The 17258-nt window shown below is 41.4% G+C and overlaps 2 protein-coding genes across 2 annotated transcripts; one reads left to right on the forward strand and one right to left on the reverse strand.

Annotated features, from left to right (window-relative positions):
• The first annotated feature begins 845 nt into the window (after positions 1-845).
• Positions 846-8249, forward strand: entpd5a (ectonucleoside triphosphate diphosphohydrolase 5a). Its single transcript, XM_020591042.1, has 13 exons — positions 846-1860; positions 2210-2289; positions 2630-2773; positions 3179-3254; positions 3684-3719; positions 4108-4196; positions 4295-4374; positions 4503-4564; positions 4665-4766; positions 5427-5570; positions 5683-5739; positions 6590-6705; positions 6900-8249. Exons 1-13 carry the CDS (start codon positions 1425-1427, stop codon positions 6981-6983), a joined length of 1506 nt encoding a protein of 501 aa, XP_020446698.1. The 5' UTR covers positions 846-1424; the 3' UTR covers positions 6984-8249.
• A 303-nt stretch (positions 8250-8552) lies between these two features.
• Positions 8553-17141, reverse strand: coq6 (coenzyme Q6 monooxygenase). Its single transcript, XM_020590916.1, has 12 exons — positions 16916-17141; positions 16447-16581; positions 15169-15227; positions 13362-13488; positions 11527-11657; positions 11326-11433; positions 11046-11108; positions 10849-10956; positions 9964-10166; positions 9708-9823; positions 9196-9362; positions 8553-8650 (listed from the first exon to the last, which is right to left on the reverse strand). Exons 1-12 carry the CDS (start codon positions 17115-17117, stop codon positions 8621-8623), a joined length of 1449 nt encoding a protein of 482 aa, XP_020446572.1. The 5' UTR covers positions 17118-17141; the 3' UTR covers positions 8553-8620.
• Between the last annotated feature and the right edge of the window lie 117 nt (positions 17142-17258).

The following is a 17258-nucleotide window of genomic DNA, read 5'->3' on the forward strand; positions in this document are numbered from 1 at the left end:
TCGCCCGCTGTGTGAGGTGAAACAGGCTCATATCAACACACGCTAAGTCAGGGTTGGGACAGGGTCACTTCTGCAGGCATGCCTCAGACTACCAGACGTTCCTGTTTCAGATCTCTGTCTTCTTTCTGTTGATACAAAGTGGGTGAAAAATATCACAGCCCGGTACCAATCTAAGTTCATGTAAGGTCTCTGAGCTGATGTACGCCTGTGCTCCACTGCTGTGGGATATCCGAAAGCCTCTGCACCCTGCAGCCAAAGCCAGCAACTCTGAGCGTTACATGAGAAAGCATTAACTGATACACCGCCCACCTAAAGCACAGAAAGAGACACCAATGCTTTTCATGCATTCTCTCGTGAAACGTGCCTTGCTGCCCAAATATTTTTCCCCTGAAAAGCCTGTGGTTAACATGGGGATGAGTGGGAGTGAGATGATTACCAACATACTTTTATGCCAGCTGGAGTGCCTGTCACATTTACATTTTTAAGATCGGTGAAACTGCTAGAGTGGATTTAATGGAGTGATTATTGTAGGATAATTAAGACAATGTTGAATGGATTTCTTTATTATAAGCCTAACTCACTTGCACTACTGAACATGATTTAGTAGAGGTAGTGGTCGATAATAAAATAATCAATTTTATCTTTATTGAGTGACATTCTCAAATAGAGTTGTATAAAATAGAACATTCTTTTGGAGTTTCTTTGATTATGTCCTTCCCAACAGGGCCCTGAAGAATTTAAATAAAGCAAGACTTAACAACTTTACATCATGATTCATTCATTCAAAAAAAAAATGTCTGAACTTTACAGATGTGCATTTAGCAGTAACTTACATCACAACTAATTTAGGCTGTAGCCAAATTTCAGCACTTGTAAATTTGTGAAAGTCCAAAGAGCTGCTGGGTGAAGGAATTTCTGAGGTAGCTTACTATGTAAGTCTTAAATGCACCAATAAAAAGTAGTTAAAGACAATTTCTTTTGAGCTTCTTCAACCGGTTTCTCCTTTCCAAAAGGGGATTTTTGGCACCAGAATAACCAGTATAGATGAGGAGAGGGCAAGAGACAAAAATAATCCTGTTCTTAAAAAAAGGAAGTGTTTATGGGAGGCAGGTAGTCAGTCTTCACTCATCTCTTATGAGGAGGGTGGGGGGATGGGGGAACTCCTGGTGAAGTCGGGATGTACCGCCACAGGATTGGTGGATGGCATCTGTCAGTGTGGCTCCGTGCCAAGCCCTCATGTCTTTATATACTGTAAACTGATGACCTGACGGTCCTGAGTGTGCATTGCGCCCCATCTGCCTCTCTCCATCTCCACTGCTCTCTCTGGGGCCTCTCCAGTCTTCTGCTCCAGCATCCTCCAGGGCTGCTTCTTCACAGCTGTCCTTTTTTGCTCCAGCTGCCTCTTCTCTCCGGTTGTGACAACAATGGCCACACCAAGCCGGCTCCTCACTTTGTCAGTGTGGCTTCTGGCTGCGAGCCTCATAGCTGAGGCGACCTATTACCGGTACCACCGCTACATGCCCCACTATATCCGCTACCGGGAGCACACCGCCAACACGGACAACCACCTCCCTGAGGTCTCCAATCCAGTGCCACGAGCCCCACAGCCCGGCGTGCCTACCTCCCCGGAAATCCCCGAGGTCTTCCACCCGGCACCTGAAGTCATCCACCCCATACTAGAGACTTTGCCTGAAGTCGTGCATCCTGCACCCGAGCCTTACCACCCACCTGTTGTTTACCAGCCGGTACCTGAAGCCTCCTCCCCTGTCAACATCATTCGGGTTTTCTATGGGGTCATGTTTGACGCTGGGAGCACAGGCACCAGGATCCACATCTATAAGTTCATCCAGAAAGACCCTGGTACGTGCAGAGGTTCACCTCTCTCTTTCTCTAAACTAATAGTAGGGCTTAAGCACAGGCTGCTGGCTCCCACTCTGCCGGCTTGCTGTTAGGTCATTCACTGTGTGGTGTAAGGACAAACATGCACCGGCAGAGTGCATGGGCAGTGCAGCTTCTAAAAGTAGCTGAAGCAGAGTTTTAATTTGTCTGACGCAGCTGCGTAGGATGCAGGTCTCTACATCTGAAGCAGAATGCAGTTGAAAAGAAAATATATGCAATTACATACAGTATATTGAAGTATTTTTTAAATGTTTTATCTCCACAAATATTATAGTTAGCTCTCTGATTTATGATGTGTCCACTTTTTTAGTTGAGCTGCCAGTTCTGGACAATGAAATATACCATGCAGTGAAGCCTGGATTGTCTGCTTATAAGGACAACCCTGAAGAGGTATGTATGTATGCATGTTCAACCCATCACTTATTATTAATTATCAGGTATATTAGGGAGTAGTTCACTGTCCGCAAACCACCAAACCACTGGGGTTTTCTCTGGCTTGGGTTTAAGTGATGCAAACACTGTGTAATTATAAAAATGCCTCCTGCTGATGCTGTCACTGCTGCCCACTCCTGTCTGTTATAGTTACCAACCTTCGACTTCGGCAAGACTTTTAACCTTAAATACTGTACATTGCCTAGTTTGATTATAAAATACGTGACTTTCTTTTTGTTCTGTGATTGGCCATAAATGTTAATACTGGTGGCTGTACCTGTTGCCATCACTTTTGTAGGGTGGCGACACCATCCGACAGTTGCTGAAGATTGTCAAAAAGACGGTGCCAGAGGAGGATTGGAGGAGGACCCCGGTGGTCCTGAAGGCCACGGCAGGTCTGCGTCTGTTGCCTTCAGACAAGGCCAGTGCTCTTCTGAAGGAGGTAAAGCACATTTTCTCTCTTGCCCTCAGACAATTGGGTACAAACACCACTCGTCACGCTAAGGAATGGGATGAGAAACCACTAAGTGCTTACAAGTGTCACTGAAAAAAAAAGGCAACAAGTCTTCCCATTTGGTGGCTTATAAAAAACAGCTGTTGTGGGGTTGTGTGGAGTAACGCAATTTGTCATTTGAAGTATTAAATTCAGGCTACTGTTCCAGCCGTGCTTGTGGTCGAGTTATCTGTCACTCTAAAACAGAACAGGCACAGTTTGTCTTCTAAAGCTTAAGCAGACATCATCCCAGCAACAGCAGAGTATTTGGCTGTGTAGTTTATTACAAACTGATTGTTTTAACACACAGGCAGCTGAGGATTCTAATGAAATGCTGATACCTGTGTTCTACAGGTGCAAGAGGTATTTGATGAATCCCCTTTCTACGTGCCAAACAACAGCGTTTCCATCATGAATGGAAAAAACGAAGGTAGGTTATAATACACAAAAAGATTTTCTATTTTCTTTAACACATTTTTGGTGGTTTTTGACTGAAAGATTGTCTAACCGGGTTGCCTCATTCACTAAGGATATATCAAACAATACTGTTCTCACAATTCTTTTTACTGCCTCATTGAGACAAATAAATATGTCATTGTGAGTTGCTGCCCCACGCCCATTATGTTATGTCTCATCACACAGTGTCCTCACTTTATGAGTGCAATAACTTACCACCTGAGACAGTTGTAATTACCTGCAATCCTACATGTTAGTTAAACCAGTTGCACAACTTAAATATCAGCCTAATGAAGGAGAACAGGACTCATGTGTGCTTGAACATATCTGACAGGGAAAATTTAGCATCCCTCCTCAGGTTCTTTTAAATAATGCAGACATTGTCACCCATGTGCTGTTCTAGGAGTCCTTGCGTGGGTCACAGTGAACTTCCTTACAGGTAAGACATTGCTTGTGTTTTACTATGGTGGTGTTAGTGGTCAGGAATCTCATATCTGAGGCTCCAGTGTGCACAGGAGCCTGACAGTGAAAGACTCTTGTCTCCTGTCTGAGGTTATGAGCTTGAATCACTGGCCACAATCAGGTTGCAAAAACATGTAATGTTTCCCCTTGTTTTTCACTCAGCCATGGTACCACCAAAATGATTTTAAACAACAGCCTTAAGCTTCAAACCAAAAAGGTATTTTACCTCCTAGCTGGCACCGACATGTAAAAGGAAACCCCAATGAAAACTGGCCAAAAGTACACAACATAGCACTGCTGCACAGATCAGTGATAACACCTTAGCATAATTAAGATGTTTTCAACTTTCTACTTTTTTGCCAAAGGTCACTTGTACTCCAACACAAAGAGGACAGTGGGGATCCTGGATTTGGGTGGAGGATCTACACAGATCACATTTCTTCCTAAGTCAAGGGTAATCTTTTTAAAAAGCATTTGATATGTTTACTATTTATATTGAAAAAGGCATCTCCTAAAAAATACACAACTAACCATGTATGATTTATCCAACAGAAAACCATTGAGTCTGCTCCCTCCACTTACATTGCTAGCTTCAACCTGTTCAACAATACATATCAGCTCTACACACACAGGTAAATAACAGACAAAGAAGATGCTACATTCTCTTTGGATATGGTTTTGCCCATTAAATCCTACTTAAAAGTGCAACCATACACATCTATGTAAAAACTTACCATAATTGTGTATCATTATCATATAGCTACCTTGGAAATGGACTGTTTGCAGCTCGACTGGCGACTCTCGGAGCACTAGGAGCTGACGGTAGAGTAGCACCCTTTATCATCTTTCTGTTTGCACTTATATTATTCTTTCATGAATGTGGAATCATTTGACATATGACCAACTGTTTTTGTTTTCCCAGGCCTAGATTGGAGAGTCTTCACAAGTTCTTGCCTGCCGAAAAAGTTCAGAGAAGATGTGGCTTTTGGAGGAACCACCTACAAAGTTAGCGGGATTCCAGATGGTAAGAACAAAGCACTCTGAGGTTTTGATTGCCTTCCCAGCGCCTTGGATCCCGGCAATCCATGCATTCCTTTCTTTTCTCTGGAACACAATGGAGTGCAGTACAATGCAGTTTCACATGAGAACATTTAACTAAAGTTTGTGTAACCTTGGCGCCAAACGCATGTTTTGTCATCCTCTCTTTCTCTCTTCCCTCTTGAACACTTATACCACAGCCAACCTTGTATTTAAATGAAAACTGTCAGTTAACTTCACAAATAAGGCAGTCAGTCTCATACCACATTCCAGTAGCCAGAAGATGCTGGGCTTGTCCCTGAGTTGTTTGTGTGTGTGTGTAAGGAGCAGCTTGATCTAGACTGCTCACAATTATGTGGTAAAAATAGTCAGCCCAACTGGGCTGCACTGACTGCTGCTCTTGTCAGCACATGGTTTTGCCGGCACACTTGAGCCAACCATACCCGCAGGCTGTCTGAAACTTGTCCAGCTGGGGCTTCCCTTGTATATTATATGGTGAGCCCATAGCTTCAACCCCTGGCTGACCTATAAACTCTCCTGATTGCAATCCAGCCACTGCTGTATCAATGTACTTTTTACTCCACATTATTTAGTTAAATTATTCTTATTCAATAAAACTACGTCCTCTACCTTGTCTTTTTTTCAGGCTATGCAGGCTATAAGCTGTGCTACTATGAGGTGATGAAGGTAGTCAAAGGAATCGTGCACCAGCCTTATGAAGTAAAGGGCAGCAGCATCTTCTACGCTTTCTCCTACTACTTTGACAGAGCAGTGGAGACTGGCCTCATCGGTGAGTGGGCAAAGACCAAAGAGTCACCTTCCAGCGCCATAATCTTTCGTGATAATGATCATCTTCTGCACAAAATAGCTATTCAAATTGCATGTTTGTTTTTTCTGCACAGATGGCAGTCGGGGTGGTACGGTTGAAGTTAGGGATTTTAAGAAGAAAGCCAAGGAAGGTAAGAGTTACATGTTATCTTCTCTAGGGTTGGATGAACCTGAAACCATCAATCTTACTAATTATATATATATATCAGTCTCCTAACCACTGAAACTTCAGGAAAAAAACACTACAGAAGCACTAGACCCTGTTTGTGCCCAAACATTTGGCACAATTGCACCAAATTGGCACAGCTTTTCCTGTCAAACCAGAATTTATCACAACAGGAAAATAAAACTGATTATATATAAAATGTGTTAGCAAATAAGGATTATAAGACAACTGCAGTTTATTATAGAATAAATATATGTTAACATCACAACAGAATGTTTTAGTATGTTTAACCAAAACGCATCGTGCTCAAATTTGCGACACTTGTAGTGTCAGTGTAGAACCAGATTTATAACAAGTATGTAGAAATGAGTTGGTGTGTTATGTAAGACTGTTTGTGTTGAGAACACTGTCACATGGTCTGGAGGAACAAGTCTGGCTCAGGCTGGGCTGGCAGATGAGCTGAAGATGTCTGTCTGGCAGGCAGGAGGGCACCTGACAGCCACACACCACCTGGGGGCTGACTCATACTGAAACACACACACAGTGTGTACTAGGTTGTTTAACACCACCACCCACTCACAGCCTTGTGCTGACCCTCAACGATTCTCCTCGCACCTATCTGTTTATTCAGCCAAACAAAACAGAAAGGTCATCTTTTAATCATGTAGCACATGAGTTAGAAAAGTAGTTTTTTTTGGCTTATACATGGAACGTGACTATTATATGATGTAACAAGAGATTTTTTTTTTTTTTGTCAGTGGTATGTGGAACGTCTTAATGTCATGCCTGAAACCTGTGGCCTTTTGTGTTTGCAGTGTGCAACAAAATGACCAAATACCGTGCTATCAGCCCCTTCCTCTGCATGGATATGACATATATCACTTGTCTGCTAAAGGAGGGCTTTGGCTTCAAGGACAGCACTGTGTTGCAGGTGAGCCAATCAGACACAGTGGATATTGAGAGTCAAAGAGATACAAACTGTGAAAATCTGCATGACAAAACCTTTACATTTTGTCTGTACAGTGCTTCACAGGACTTGAACATGTTCTGTAAAAATATACATGACAGTATGTGTAGGACATTTTGTGGTTTTGATGGAGAATCTCCTGTTACTTTGTTCAACAGCTATCCAAGAAGGTGAACAACGTGGAGACAAGCTGGGCCCTGGGTGCAACCTTTGACTTCTTCAGAAATTTCAACATTCACTAAGGATACTCTGTCATTGTGGGGGCTTCCCGTCTTCTATCCGCCCCCCGATCAGCCCGTCCCCTCACAGGCACACCCGATCCCACCGACATACCTCTCTTCTCGACCTCAGCACCCTGTAAACTCTCTAAGAACTGTTGAAAAAAAAATCACTATATTTTTCTAAGGCCAGCTATTTCTACTGTATGTTGAGCTCATTACTGACAGACTGACTTTATTTATGTAGAACGTTTACATTTTTGATTCCTTATGGGTGTCGGATCTGAAATGTCTTTCCCGCCTACCTGGAAAGAGAAGCAGTACAATCAGTCACGGTATTTCGGTGCTTACTGTGGTCCTGGTGTGCACTGTACTACAGTCCAACAGAAAAACAATTAAGAGATGAGTTGTAAGTGCAACCATAGTTGTCTTTCTAAATTCTTGTACCTCATTCTTTTTATTCTAGCAGTACATTATCACACAGGACCCTAATTCATTCGCCCCTAGCCTGAGACAACAGAGACACTATTGGAAATGGAGCAGCTGAAACAAACAGCTTCTTTTCTTCAACTTTGCACTTAACACTTTAATTGCAGACATTGTAGCTAAGACATGAACAGGTGCTCTGATGTTGTGATGTCAACTGAAGAGTTGTATATATTAATCACGGTGTTGGATTCACCATGACTCGGGTTAAAGAGGCCATGGAGACATGCCTCTCACAGATTGTTACATGTACAAGCTTAATGCCTGTATTTTTAAAGTTGAACCATTATTGTTCGTTTTGACTAGAGTGGGGAAGACCTTGTCAAGCATGGATAAATTGTAGGGGCTCCAGTTCTTAACTGTATTGTAGACTAGCACTAGAAACACCTCTCATCAAGGGTAGATGGTGCATCCAACAACATAATTTATAACCATTACATGTAAACAGATATTGTGTAAAGGAGTCTGAAACATGACTCCTTCACTTGTTGCTGATTACTCAAAAATATTAGTAATATTCTTTATCATTTCTCTTAACTGTACAAATATTTAAATAACTGAAAGTCTACCTAGAGTATTTTAATTATCCTTGTCCAATATTAACTCCTGAACCTCTGTGTAACTGCCAAGTCATGCCTTTGCTGGATTTTTTTTTCAGTATTTAACATGTTCAGTAACTACTGCTGTATATACACAATGTAAAATTTGTGAAATCATTTGACAGGAATTGCTTTTACATTGCAAAACCTTTTGCTGCACAAATGCTCACAAATGCCTCTAGGTTCATCAGTATGAAAAACCTGATGACCAACATATGTAAATTGTTTTTATTCAAGTGAAATAAGTTTATACTATACATGTATGTTTTAATAAAACATGAAAAATAAGCTTTGTTTGATCGACATCTTTCAACACTGATTTTATGAAACTATCTCTGACTGCACAGTTTAAATCAACTCTTCATCTAAGAGTGAAGTGCTTCACATGTTGCATCTGCAAAATAGTAAGGGGACACAAAATCAACAAATCTCATGCTTTTGATGTTATACTGTGGACAGCGGCAAAGCATTGCACTGAGCCAGCAAAAGAGTAAAATAAATCTTTATTATTTTAGTTATTTTACATTCAAATTTTTACAAGCTTTTAAAGTCACAGGAGATCAACCAATGGATGAATCACTTGCTTGCAAATGCCATGATCTGCTCCTGCAGAGGCAAAAGAGACATCAGCTAAACTCTGGAACCTATGAATTACTTTTACTAAGAACCTGTTCCACATGAGTGGGATGGCAGACCTCTCTACAGACCTATGAACTTCAACTTAATATGGAAAAGGTGTTGCATTTAACTTTGTGGTCGATAGTGAAATGTTTGTACAGCTACAGCTGTGCTGTTCTAAATCACTTAGTAGGGAATAAAGCCATTTCTTATAAGTGGCTGGTAATAAAAGGGGTGTGAAAACACAAGCCAACACCACTGTCCGCTGCCCCAGAGCCAGCCCTGCACCCCACCCACACACTTATGGTAACTCTAAATTTGGGGCTAAACTTAGATGCCATAGTAGTATGTTCAGAACCCTGAAAATTACAGACACCGCTGAAGTAAAAGCTCCACATAATCAGAAAAGAGGGTGGAGGGAAGAGTGAGTGTGGAGGCAGGGCTCAGGTTTGACAGGTGATGGCCAGGTTTAGTGGGATGTAATGTATAGGAGGATATGTTTAGACGGAGAAGCCAGAGGAGAGAGAGCTTACTTTTAGTAATGGGAGCATGTTGGTGGCCTGCAGACCGAAGGTGCGTAGGAGAACCACGGGAGCAGCATTCGTAGAATAAAGGCGTTTCATGAGGTCGACGGCAGCCATCATGGGCAGATTGTGTCGCTGCCGTTCAGTTTCATATGCTAATAGGTGCTGTATTGCTCCTGCACAAACAACAAAAGGCTGGGGGTTAAAAACTAACTGCAACTAACTATAGTTAGTTGCATGTCTGTCATATGTTTTGAGCATTAAGTCATGGTGCTATTCTGACTTTAGGAAAAAAATAAACATAGTCTCATGACAGAATGCTATGATTTTTAAATGAAAAACATCGCACACAGTTCCTGGCAGAATGAGCATAAAAACATCAAATAAAGTTGCCGGAAAAGCTGACGCTTTTTATACTTCAGATCAACAGCATGCGTTTGACTGGAGCTATGGAAAAGAGCTTAGGGGAAACCACTATGCCACGGTTGCAGCATTTGTGTGTATGAAAAGTTCTCACTGACCCAGGTCCTTCCCGTTAAAGGCTGCCTGGCTCAAGAGCTGTGTGAGACAAGCCACATCCCCAAAGCCCAGGTTGACTCCCTGACCTGCTAGAGGATGGACACGGTGGGCTGCATCCCTGCAAAGACAAATCTATCCTTCACTATCCAAACACATTCAGTGCATGCTATGCTATTTTACATATAGTGCAAAAGCAAAGTGTTAGGCCCCTACACAGGAAGTATCTTAATTTTAAAAAAATCCTGCATATCATCTTACCCAATGAGAGCAACACGGTGCCTTATGTACTCTGATGCGTGACCCACGCCCAGTGGGAACATAACCCGGGTCTTTGGGCCAATCCCCGCCACACTTGGAGGGAGCTGTCTAGGGGAACCTACAGACGGCATGATGGCCGACAGGACACCACGGAACAGAGAGCCAGCCGTCTCAATCAGCTCTGACTGGTTCTCATTACTCCACTGCAGTGCACACAAACAGACAGGCAAGAAGACAAAAGTGTATTCAAAGAGGACGGAAAATGACCAAAAGAGAGTGAAAACAGACATTATGCCTTTGAGTGGATAAAGAAATTAGTTGACATAAGAACAAAGCTGAACTCCAGGCCAGCGAAAGTGCTTTTTCGCCCCTCCCTAACTAACTGGTTTGGCAGGACCTTGAGAGCTGTGCTAATTAAAAGAAGATGCCGGCCAGGCTATGCAGTTGAATTAGCTCTGTTTGAAAAACATTCCATGCAGTAATGGTCGACACTGGGAAACCACAGGTTTAATTAGCAAACCATGCCTGAAACCAAAACGTGACTCAACCGTGGTGACCCTGTCCATCAGCAAGCCCAGTAAAAATAACCCGCTTGGGAAAAAGGACTTTCTCCAAACAAAAAAAAAAAAAAAAAAATTGGAAAGGTACATCATTCCCACAGTGAAATATTAGTATTGTAGAAGAGCTGCACAAAACAATGACGTTATTGTTTGTCTGAATCACTGAAAACAGTTGAACACGTGAGTAAGTCTATAGAGGACCCCTGCCGCATACCGCCACGGCACACTGCACACAAATACACAAATGTTGCAACATCTTAGTGAGGGATGTGGAATCTGACTGTAAATACAGCATCAGCAGTTTAACGGCTAGAGCCAGACTTACAAATGCAGAGTTGATGGCGTCGACAAAGCTCTCCTCGTCCAGCTCCAGCAGCTCCTCTGCGAGCCCATGACTGGTCGACCACACTAGGGAGCTGTCCGTGTCAGACAACTGCGTGGATGGTGAAGCTTTATCAAACACTTATGTGACAGGCGGATATGTTGTAAAAACTACAGCAGTAAATAATGCAGATATATTACCGGCAACATTGCAATGGGCCCTGTTGGGAGGAACCTCTGCCATGCGACATTGTTCTCTGTGGGCTGTCAAACACACACACATTTATTTAAATTAAATATTAATTCTGTGGCACTTCATTGTATAAGTATATTTTAATTACATATATTGCACATACATATATTGTGATTTGATGTAGAAAGTCTGATGATTATACTGTAATTTTTGGATTAATCTGGTTCTGAAAAGGAACCAGTTACTTTCTACCACTGACTGTATGCATGTGTTGACTGTGATACTGACCTCTGCTAGGTGCAGCACAGCAACCACAGCAGATTGGTCATAATTCCACTTGACTGTGGGTATCCCTAACTCCTCCCTGACCATTGAGTTTAGTCCATCAGCACCAATCTGAAAACCAAATGAGAAAAAGGAAAACAGTAAACACCAACATGGACAAGGACAGATAAACAAGTATGGCTTGTGAGATGGAATAACACTGACCAGCAGCTTGGTGTGCAGAGTCTCTCCGTTGGCCAGTGTGACCCGGACCCATGGCATGGAGTCTACAGCGAGATGGGGCATGGGCCACATATACTTCACCACTTTGGACCTGTACTTAACTTGCACATTATCTGGCAAACAACAATAAAACATAAAACTGGTGACTACAAAAGCAGCAGTAAAGAAACAAAGACAGTGTCCCTTAAAATAAAATGGCATCTGGTGTGACTTTCTCAAAACAAAGGGATCAGTCTTGGTCCTGTGTAAGTATTACAAGACTAAATTTTTTTCTTTCAAAAAACAAGAGGATGTGCCTGCAACCAAAGCAGTGGAAGATCCACAAGCCATATCATAAAACACCACTGGTTTTCTTCCATGGCACATGAGACTAGAGCTGCAAAGTTCATATTTGACAGTCTTCTTAATAGTTAAAGCAGTGGTGAAAAGTAACTAAGTACATATACTCAAGTACTGTAGTTAAGTACAGTTCTGAGGTATCTGTACTTTACTTCAGTATTTTCATTTTGTACTATTTCATACTTTTTCTTCACTATACTTTAGAGGCAAATACTGTACTTTTTACTCCACTACATTTATTTGATAACTTTAGTTACTTTTCAGAATCTGATTAATTAAAAAATACACTATTGATGCCTGGTGAGAAATTCACAAGCTACCCAGCAGTAATTCAAACCATAAGCATACAGGCTAGTTAAAATTTCCTCCACCTTTACTGTAACATTAAAGTGATGTATATAATAATGCATCAATAATTAGAATCCAGTAATGACAGATTAATGTTAAATGTGCCATTTTTGCACTTTTAGTATGTTTTGATGCTAAAACTTTGTACTTAACACTTTGAATGCAGGACTTTTACTTTTAACAAAGTGTTTTTACACTGTGGCATTACTACTTTTACTTAGGTAAAGGATCTGAGTGCTTCTTCCACCACTGGAAACCAGGGTATCGAACCACCAACCCGTTCTATCTACTGAGCCACAGCCGCACCCTGTCTTGGCCTGCCACGTTGCACTGACTTAACTAATGGTGTTTATCTGGAAGCCCACCATGCCACACTTGTTGCCAGCTTGTTGGATTTTGTACTTTTAACTGCTCCTCTTCCTAAAATACCAGCAGCAGCAGCACATCCCAAACACAAAAGGATCCCGAAGTACATTAGCTCTTGCAGAACAGCTGCTAGTTCCTGAATACAAATGTCAAATATGGGTTTTCAGTGATTGGAGAGGAGGTTTATATTGAAAACAGCTGGTGGGGAACCATATTTTTCATGTATTGCATCTTGGGCATAACACCACGGCTAAAATGAGAGGAGAGCGAGAGAGAAGCAGACAAATGGGAGGCACATGAGGCAAAAACGTGCTGTAACCACACATCCTTATTTGGTGCAAAATGTTGAAAACTGTTTACAAATACGCCACTTTAACTGTCAAGCACATAGAAGAGCTAAGTTTTATTTGCGAACCTCACAAAAGTTGCTCTAATGTCAACAGCTATACAGCACCATACACTGTCAGAGCATGGGAGCACATGGCAGTTTTAAATAGGTCACTGGACCAGTTCACGTGTCCTCACAGGGTGCTGGGGCTCTGCAGTTCCCAAAATGTGAGGTTTTGATTGAAATTGCAGGAAAAACACGGGTTGCTCCAAGAGCTTAACTTGTCTTTAAAAACAGTCACTGGGAGAGAGTACAAATAAACAAAACCTGGGGACAGGATGGAATAAATGTGTCGGCATTAGCTGCCAGGCCCGGTGTCCATTAGGCAGATGGAACAGGAATCAAGAGGTCTGCTACTGTGTGAGGCTGTGCTTACCGGACAGACTGTCCAGCTGTTTAGTGAGTGCAGCCACAACGATGTCGTTCTCCACGATGTATGCCATCTCCTCCTGCAGGTTCTCCTTATCGAATGTGATCAGAGCATCTGAACAGGCATCCCAAACCTAAATGAGAGACTCATTATGCCTGTGGTCTACTAGTCTATTCTTAAATGCATCCCCTCTCTGTATATAGAGCTGGGCAGAGAAGCACTGCTTCACTGAGCTGAACACATCAAAGCTGTTAGATGCTGTCAGAACTTGGCACAGCCTGAATATATCAAACCCAGAGCGACGACGGTCACCAACACTCATGTGGCTGGACGGCTGACTTCAGTTCAACAGAGCTCTCTGAGGTGGAGGATCAAATGACATTTTGTGATGTGGATTTTTGCAAACATTTTCTTGGAAACACAACTAACAAATGACACGTTTGTGGACATTACAGAGTGAGTCAATATTTATCTGCGACCAAAAGTGGCAGAATGAGATGTAGATTTAGGCTACTGTAATTCCAACCCTGAAAGCACTGCTGGACTTAAACATGAGGGGGTGAAAAGACTTTGTACAAAGTTAATTCCCTCCTTGATTGTAACGATGGTTACAGAACCCATCATTCTACAGTAACATGCTGCTGCACTACTTGTTTTCCAGCTTGCCATAAAGTAGGGGGCTATACCCTGCTGAAACCCACTAATGGCAGTGGGTTTGCAACTTGTGATAAGTGGTTAGGAAGAAAGATTTACCGAGACCAGCCCAAAAATTGTTTTGGTTTTGTATTACATAGGGTGAAATGATGCAACTTTGGGTCAGAACGAGTTGCTGCTTTCTGTGCTGTATTTAAACAACACACTTCCTTGCAACGTTAAAGAAAAATGTGGGCAAAATAATGACTTTGTAGCATAAACTTTATTTGATGTCTGTTTCAAATCTAAACCCTCAGTGTTTACTGGATATTTAAGGTGGACCCGTATTTTACTGGATGGAGAGAATGTTATTTAGAGCTGACCTACAATACATACTTCCCAGTGCTATGGCTGAAATGTATATGACTGTGAATCAGTGTGCAAACAAGCCAAAACTGTGGTAGCAGAGTGAAGATATAATGGCAGAGGTACACTACCATAATCACTGTAAGGCATTGCCTGATGACATCTTAGGCCCAGAGAAAAACCCTGTGGTCGTGTGTTTGGTCCACACCAACCACATCTTACAAGAGGGTCAGAGCCTGAACCCATGGTCGTAAAACAGGCTCACTTTGCAGCAAACAACCACTCTCTTAATCTTTCATCTTCTTGCCGTTGTTCACTTGAATCTTCATAATTAGAAGTTGTGGAGAACAAGTACCAATTTGAAAACTACAAAATGACTTATACTTCATAAAAAAACATGGCTTTAATAAATAAAACTTGAATAATAAGAAAGCCACACAGTACTCAGGAAATGGCCTTGCGCTCTTTGGCATTTGGTGCTCCACAGATCCTACAAAGCTACTGAAAAGGCATAAACTGCACACCCAAGAATGAACAAAATGCATGTTACCATATACACAATTATATTATGATCCAGTATTGTTTTACTTGTTCATTAAGTCGAATGACTGAGTAGAAGCTGAATATCACAGAATTTGTTTCTCCACAAATTGTATAGTACTATGATTCATGAATGACAGAAACATGTACAGTTTTTTCTGTCTTGAAACTATACTTTTCTAAACCTGTAACATGGCAGCAGTGGTAGTTACTGTACCCTTGTGGTGCACAGATTTAAAAAAAAGTTGTAATCGGGTAGTGAAAATAAACATACCTGCATCTTTTTATATGGCTTGCACCTCATCTTTGTGATGTGTTCCCATGCTCCAATACCTGTGTGTACACAAACATATTTAACAACAATTGCAATACTAATGTAATGCAACAACTTAATATTACCATGATAGTATGACCCTCACAATATGATTCCCTGAGCATGAAAACTTACTCCTCGCATTTAGAGCCACATTGATATCATTAGTAGCTTGAAGGTTATTCAAGAAAAAAGCATTTCAGTAATGGCAGCTTTCTTCGGGATCTGGCTCAGTAACAGAGTTTCAGCTAGAATTTGATCTTAGGTGCAAACCTGTAGCATTATTTGTTGTTTCACAGTAGCGAGTTTTCCATGTGTCCTATAAATTTGAATATTCTGAATCAGCAGATCACAAATATTACTTGGAACCAGACCAGACATTGGTGTGTGGGAGATCTTATGTGGATGTTATTGTGCAGTTTTTGTCAAAGCAGTGTAGGCCTTGTGTATGGAGTTAGAAGCAAAAATATTGAAATTTGTCCAATCTGACAATGGTGAAGAATCCTTTAAAAAAATTCCCAGATCCAGATAATAATTTGGATCAATACCAAAATCTAATGTGTTATTCCATGGGCCATACACTACCTCTCCAAAAACTTTCATGCAAATCCATTGATTACTTTTTGAGTTATGCTGTGAACAACCAAACAGACCAAGGAACGCCATTATAGACATCACCTCCGCCTTGGTGGGGATAATAATCCTAATAAAAAATAATCTGAAAGTCAAAACATGAATCCAGTGCATTTTAACCAGAAAAACAAAGATCATATGTTCACATAATGTAGAAAGTAGAAGGAAATGGATCAAACTAGTTTTTGTGATCAGGGTCAAGTCTGAGCTGCACTGGGACCAACAACAAGGCAGGAGTCTAGTAATGTAGATGTGTTTACTTCTGTTTTGCAGAAAGTTTTAAAGCCACCCATTATAAAAACATTTTGAGTGTTTAAAGGAAGACATAGACATGTGATAAACATGACTTTTATATAATGAGGTTATAGTGAAAATCATTCATTGATCTTTTATTGATTGTTTGGTTTTGTGCTAAATGCTAGTGTTTGATCCCTGGCTTACCTAATAGGAGTCATTTACCAGTCTAGCACCACAAGCATCTCATGGGTAGGAAGGTAAATAACTTTGTGAATTTATTTTCTGTCTGGTTAAACCACCCTTCTAAATGTACAAAGCCTTTCACAAAATAATGTTCACTGTATAACTATGAAAGAATGTATACTGTACCACTGAGGAGCGTGGCGGAGCCTGGGCTGATGGAGCTGACTCTGGTGCTGTACGTTTCTGGAACCTTGTCTATCACTTTCTTGTTACCCGCTTCAAGCAGCAGAATCTTCTTACTCACCAAATTTGGATCCATACCTGGCAAAAGTACATACTGCATAAAAATGACAGCACATGTGCAATATTGAGTCTCTGCATGTGCAATTACAAGTACAGTAGCATGTCATGTTGTGTACTGCGCCACATCTAGGAGTTTTAGTACAGTAGCATGTCATGTTGTGTACTGCGCCACATCTAGGAGTTTTAGTACAGTAGCATGTCATGTTGTGTACTGCGCCACATCTAAGAGTTTTAGTAAATTATAGAGTAGGTTTGACGTGTTTTTTCGACTCACTACAGATAACGTTACACAGGTCTGGGTAAATACAAATACTGCCTTATAATGGTCGAATGCACACCTGAGGTCACTCACCTATGGCACATGCCATTGCAGATCCAACCATCCCTCCCCCGGATATAATAACATCATAAACCTCATCCTTGCCAAAATCGTCCCTATGTTGTGTACAAACTAATCCTCGGCTTATTATTTTTATAGCAGATAAACATTTTTCTGTTAACAAACACCGACCAAATCCGTTGAAGGCCAGCGGCGCCTTTAAGAGTTTGTGCATTATTCTGTCTTCATATGGGACAAACTCCGCATTAAATGAGAGAAGCCAGTCCAACTCTTAAGTCTGATCACGTTCATATGATAAACAGATGGACGTTTCTCCTTGAATGTGTCCTGATAAGAACAGCTATGTCTACTCTAT

Source organism: Monopterus albus, unplaced genomic scaffold (assembly GCF_001952655.1).
Source record: "Monopterus albus unplaced genomic scaffold, M_albus_1.0 scaffold13.1, whole genome shotgun sequence".
Taxonomy (NCBI): Eukaryota; Metazoa; Chordata; class Actinopteri; order Synbranchiformes; family Synbranchidae; genus Monopterus; species Monopterus albus.

What these genes read in the sequence shown, in the direction of transcription:
- coq6 (XM_020590916.1), bottom strand. Translation starts at nt 17,117, where the DNA reads ATGCACAAACTCTTAAAGGCGCCGCTGGCCTTCAACGGATTTGGTCGG. An exon ending in CTTTAACGGGAAGGACCTGG is followed by an intron (nt 9,363 to 9,707) that starts GTCAGTGAGAAC and finishes TTGTTTGTGCAG; the next exon opens with GAGCAATACAGCACCTATTA. An exon ending in ACATGCTCCCATTACTAAAA is followed by an intron (nt 8,651 to 9,195) that starts GTAAGCTCTCTC and finishes TTGCCTCTGCAG; the next exon opens with GAGCAGATCATGGCATTTGC.
- entpd5a (XM_020591042.1), top strand. Translation starts at nt 1,425, where the DNA reads ATGGCCACACCAAGCCGGCTCCTCACTTTGTCAGTGTGGCTTCTGGCT. An exon ending in GTTCATCCAGAAAGACCCTG is followed by an intron (nt 1,861 to 2,209) that starts GTACGTGCAGAG and finishes CCACTTTTTTAG; the next exon opens with TTGAGCTGCCAGTTCTGGAC. An exon ending in CATTTCTTCCTAAGTCAAGG is followed by an intron (nt 4,197 to 4,294) that starts GTAATCTTTTTA and finishes TTTATCCAACAG; the next exon opens with AAAACCATTGAGTCTGCTCC.